This window comes from Engystomops pustulosus, chromosome 2, assembly GCF_040894005.1.
Source record: "Engystomops pustulosus chromosome 2, aEngPut4.maternal, whole genome shotgun sequence".
Lineage (NCBI taxonomy): Eukaryota > Metazoa > Chordata > Amphibia > Anura > Leptodactylidae > Engystomops > Engystomops pustulosus.
The window spans coordinates 90,845,108-90,850,767 of record NC_092412.1 but is presented as its reverse complement, the minus strand read 5'-3'; the positions used below and the strand labels follow the sequence as shown (position 1 = coordinate 90,850,767).

General features: G+C 45.2%; 1 protein-coding gene across 1 annotated transcript; it reads left to right on the top strand.

Moving 5' to 3' along the window:
* Positions 1-164: 164 nt before the first annotated feature.
* On the top strand, positions 165-4,298 carry ZIC2 (Zic family member 2). Its single transcript, XM_072135509.1, has 3 exons — positions 165-1,820; positions 2,877-3,040; positions 3,221-4,298. The coding sequence occupies exons 1-3, from the start codon at positions 698-700 to the stop codon at positions 3,428-3,430; spliced, it is 1,497 nt and encodes a 498-aa protein (XP_071991610.1). The 5' UTR covers positions 165-697; the 3' UTR covers positions 3,431-4,298.
* The last annotated feature ends 1,362 nt before the right edge of the window (positions 4,299-5,660 follow it).

Sequence of the window (5,660 nt, the reverse complement as noted above, 5' to 3'; positions counted from 1 at the left end):
AGTCTCCCCAATAGATCGCAGAAGCTCCAGGGGAGGGGGCTCCTGCCTGTGCACCTGATTGGCGGGAGAACTGGGAAGAGCTCCAAACATGTCTTCACTGTGTGCAGCCAATGGGCTAGCTGACAGAGCACGGCCAAGGCAGCTGTTAAAGGGGGCGTCCACTGCAGGCCAGTCAGAGAGTAGAGAGGAGGGAAAATACACTAAAAACAAAACATAAAGCAGCCCGCACTGACCGCGGCCACTGATCGGACGAGCCCCGGGAAGGAGAAGAGCAATGATCCCCGCCCGCCATGTGCCGCTGCTCTGAGATCACTTGTCTGCTGCAGCTCCGCTTGTTTGTATTGTGCTCCACCACCTCCCCCTTCCCGAGATTCCTCCTCCCATCACTCCCCCTCCTTCCTACACCCTGAGCTGCAACTTAAAGAAAGAAGAAGACGAGAAACAGGAGCATCTGCCGCCCGAGCCTTCATCTGGGGGGATTCTGAGCCCAGTTCCCCGACTGCGGAGACGAGGCAGGAGGAGGGGGGGCTGAATGCAGGGGATGCAGATCACACTGCAGAGAGCTCAGTCTGGAGGAGGACTCTTATGATGCGGGAGGTGCAGTGATTGCTCCAGGATACAGGGGGACTCATCTTTATCATTGCTCGGCTACTTGTGACTACTTCTCTGCCCCTATATAACACTTGTGATAGGAGAGATGCTGCTGGACGCCGGTCCCCAGTTCCCGGCCCTGGGTGTGGGCACGTTTGCGCGGCATCACCATCATCACCACCATCACCATGCCGCGGTGGCGGCGGCGGCGGCAGCGGCTGCGGAGATGCAGGAGCGGGAGTTGAGTCTGGCGCAGAACAGCTTTGTGGAGCCGGCGCACATGGGCGCATTCAAGCTGAACCCCGGCAGTGGCGGATCCGGGGGAAGCGGCGGCAGCGGAGGTGGATCTGGTGGTGCTGGGGGAGCAGGAGGCAGCGGGGCACATGACTTGTCCCCCCCGGGGCAGAGCTCGGCTTTCACCTCTCAGGCCGGGTACCCGGCGGCTGCCCTGGCTCCTCATGCGGCTTACACGGGCGCAGCGTTTAACAGCCCGCGGGACTTCTTATTTCGGGGACGCGGCTTTGCAGAGGGGGCTACGGCTGCAGGAGGGGGGCAGCACAGCTTGTTTGGCCCCCCAGCAGGAAGCCTTCATCACCACCCCCACCATCACCAGCTCTCGCATGGAGAGCACCCGCAGGGACACCTGCTCTTCCCCGGCATCCATGAGCAGCACGCTGCCGCCTCCCAAAACGCACTGGGCGGCCAGATGAGGCTGGGGCTTCCCGGGGAGGTGTTCGGCAGGACGGAGCAATACCGCCAGGTGTCCAGCCCCAGAGGAGACCCTTATACAGCCCAGATCCACAACCAGTATGGCCCCATGAACATGGGAATGAACATGGCAGCCCATCACCACCACCACCATCATCACCACCCTGGGGCCTTCTTCAGGTACATGAGGCAGCAGTGCATCAAGCAGGAGCTCATCTGCAAGTGGATAGACCCCGAGCAACTCAGTAACCCCAAGAAAAGCTGCAACAAGACTTTCAGCACCATGCACGAGCTGGTGACCCATGTGTCTGTGGAGCATGTGGGGGGACCCGAGCAGAGCAACCATATCTGCTTCTGGGAGGAGTGCGCCAGGGAGGGGAAGCCATTCAAAGCCAAATACAAACTGGTCAACCACATCCGAGTGCACACAGGGGAGAAGCCCTTCCCGTGCCCCTTCCCTGGATGTGGCAAGGTCTTTGCCCGCTCCGAGAACCTAAAAATCCACAAGAGAACTCATACAGGTAGGTTCACCCAGGAGATCTAGAAATCGTGTATCCATGTGGTAAAATCTTATAACACATTTTAATTGAAATATTATTTCTTGTAGTAATATATTAGACTTTTGTTAGCAACGAAATTTAGCAGGAAGATGTTTATTGCAGGAAGTCCCAGTAACATTCATTGTATAAAAGATATTTACATGTGAATATTAAAATCGTTAATTATAATAGAGGCAAAATGTGGTGTTCCATGTCGCCATGCAAATACAAAACAAATAATTATATTATGCGTTAAGAATATATATATATATATATATATATATATATATATATATATATCACGATTATGAGCTGCCTTTCTTAATTGGTGGATAGGCGAATAGTTTTGTTTTTATAATTTTACATTTAGTTACTCATTATTTCTCTTCGGATAGGTGATACATTTTTGGATGGAGTGTTTGTAAATATTTGCGATTGGGGGGAAAAAAGCAGAAAATCTTATCTTGATGTGTGAGGATTGCTAGGTGCTAGACGGGATTTAGCAAGGTTTAGCATGAAGGGCATGTCTTTCCATGGAAAGTCGGCATTACATTCCTTCTATCCGAGCAGATGTCGCTTATAAACAATTTAAGTGCTAATGGAATTTAATGCTAAATGGATTCCCTCCAAATGGAGGATATTTGAGCGCTCACACCTCTAAATTGCTCCAAACAACATAACATTTGGATATGTAGTGTTTGGGGGAAGGGGGAGGCTGTGAAAATCAAATGGATGCATTTTAATGTCTTTCCCCGTTTACAAGCTGCTTGTTTACCCCACCTGGGAACATCAGCAGAACAATCTCCTTGTGAGCAGTTTGCAAATGAATCCACAATTAGCATCTATTTCCAAACTGCTGGGAGGGTCTCTACCTCCCCTCCACCTTCACTGCCGCAGGAAATGGTTTTCTATCTAAATTATCCCCTTTTCATTAATTCTAATGCCATTGGAGGAAATATTGCAATTTGTTACTAAACTATCTGTACCGATTCATTGAATGTAATCTATAACGTGATGGGGTATTTTTTTGTTTTTCAGGAGAAAAACCGTTCCAGTGTGAATTTGAAGGCTGCGACAGGAGATTTGCTAACAGCAGCGACAGAAAGAAACACATGCATGTCCACACCTCGGATAAACCCTATCTGTGCAAGATGTGCGACAAGTCCTATACCCACCCCAGCTCCTTAAGGAAACACATGAAGGTAAAGGCCTAATCTTTGATGTTTTGTTGGACATGGAGGAGATGAAGCCTTGCAGTATTAATGACCATATAATAATTGACTTGATTTGTCTGTTCATATAATGTCTATGTAGTAGGAACAAAATTCGAACTTGCCACTTTTCACATCATGTGAAACTGACATAATTTCCTTCCTCCTCAGGTGCATGAGTCTTCTCCTCAAGGGTCAGAGTCTTCACCCGCTGCCAGCTCTGGTTATGAATCCTCCACCCCCCCAGGTCTGGTTTCCCCCAATACTGAGACCCAAAGTACCAACCTGTCCCCAGCTACAGCAGCAGTATCAGGAGTGCACAGTGTCACCAGCGGGGCTGGGGGACCCCTCTCATCAAATTTCAACGAGTGGTATGTGTAGGAGCCATTGCTGGAGGCCACCAGAGACAATGTAGTTCTCCACATCTACCAGCTAGATTCCTGCTGTGTGTGGACAGGAACAGGCACAGTTCTGACAATGAAGCATGAAGAGACAGAGAAGCTAACATATTCTATTTATTCCCCCAATATTTACCCCAAAGAACGAGTGATATTACTCTACAGACCCCCATGTACATAGCTAGCGCCCCCTTCAGAAGGGACAGGACGTTTCAAACGATTGTACAGAAGTTTTATCCAGCTACAGGATAAGTGATGGACTTTATCTCTTGCCTCCTCCATTAACTTAAGGTGAAGAAAGAGTTGATTTTATCCTATTTTATTTCCTCTTTTGTATTGTGCTCTTGGTATTGTGTCTTTTTTTTTTTCCCCCCTCTTCTCTAAAGGAAACCTGATTGTAAATTTCCATGCAACTGGGCTGGGAAATAATAAAACTCCGTGCCAAAGTCTTCACTCTGTTTCTTCTGGCTCTGCAAGGCAGGCTCTGACCCAAGCTTGTGAATGTCACTTTATGTTACACGTGAATTTGTTGTTCGTACTCTTCCAAAATCCATTCGTTGCTGACTGTATGAAGGACAGAGGGGACTAAACATCGTGCAGTCTGCATCTCTTCTACCCCTGTACATAGACCTCGCCATATTTATCCAGTTGTAATTAAATTATGCTATTAACTTGCTACAGAGGAACATTATTTATAAAGAATGGTTCTGAATTATAAATATGTACAATTGTGAGCGGAAACTGTTTTCAGATTTTTTTTTTCTTATTTAAAGTGGTTTCATCATTTCTGTGCCGTTTTTGAAAGTCATGCATACAGACCTATAATAAATTGTGTTGAAACTGCATAAAAATTGTCTGACTTCTGATCTAAGCAGTAAATATCAACTATTTTTTTTTTTTCTTTTGCAAATGAAGGAGGATTTTTTTTTTTTTTTTCCTGTCAAAACATTTCTGAAAGTTTGAACAAAACGGGAACATTTTGCATGGTTAAAGATATAGATTAAAAAAAATCGAGTAATTGACCATATCAAATGTCATAATAAAATAAATGCCTTTTTTTTAAGGTTATATATTTTTTTTGTGTGTAATATACGATGACGTTTTCAGCATGTCATTATTAATTTTATTAATATAAACCTTCAACGTTCAATCGGAAAAACTGACAATTCAGTGCCATCGACTTCATCCTGTAAAATGTGGAAAAATATTAGTAAACTACAATTCAATACAAAATGGAAAATAAAGGCAGCACAGCCCTGCCATGAAGATACTACAATCTAAAAATATAAGCGTAGACGAGGTCCTCCAGACCCACACCCCTAACGTTTTTGGTATGTAAAAGACGTTTATGTAACTGCATTGATACACTATTTTTTTGCAGATTGGGAAGTCGAGAACTACATCATTTATGTTTTTATATATTTTTTGTTCTGCAGCCATTTAATTTCCAATATAGTCTATAAATAAAGCGTTGGCCATGCAGTGTTCACATGGGTAGACATGACATAGCCGCAGCTGCTATGTAGCACTTCTGCAGGATCCAGGCTGACCGTGACCTTGAACTTGACAGTGACATTTCATGCCTCTTCCAAATCCGAGCCGTCCACACACATCACAGTGAATGGCTGACACAGACATTAGGCGGACAGCCTCTATTAGCACGGATTATCAGCACTGCTACATACACTGAGGTTACTGATCGATTACAGGAGGCAGAGTTGCTTTGTGCTGAGCTGCACTATGCTGGGTGCCAGCTACCGCACAGGCATCATGCCACTCTCATCATGATGATCGGGCTCAATTGTGCTACAGTCCCATGCAGGAAATATACGCGCCATCCATTCAGAGCACTGACACATCATGCACCAATTTCTTTTACATATAAATATTTCTCTCTGATTTCCTATTCCCCATATTGAACTTATCACGTTCTATATATTACGTTAGGGTATACTACAAGGCTCATTTTGTGTGATCCTTCTGCATTTTCCATACTTGGATGCTCTCAATTAGCAGTCTATCAATTATTGTAAATCAAATGATCTTTATATGTATGTGCATATTAAGTTATTTTTTTATTGAAACAATAATTATTGTCAATAACCATATGCATTGCTGTAAAGCAAAAATCCTCTGCAACTCGAAGAAGCTTATTGCAGTTGACAGGAAGTCTGTTGTCCTCCCTTCACGTAAATCTCACTTTAGGTTATATT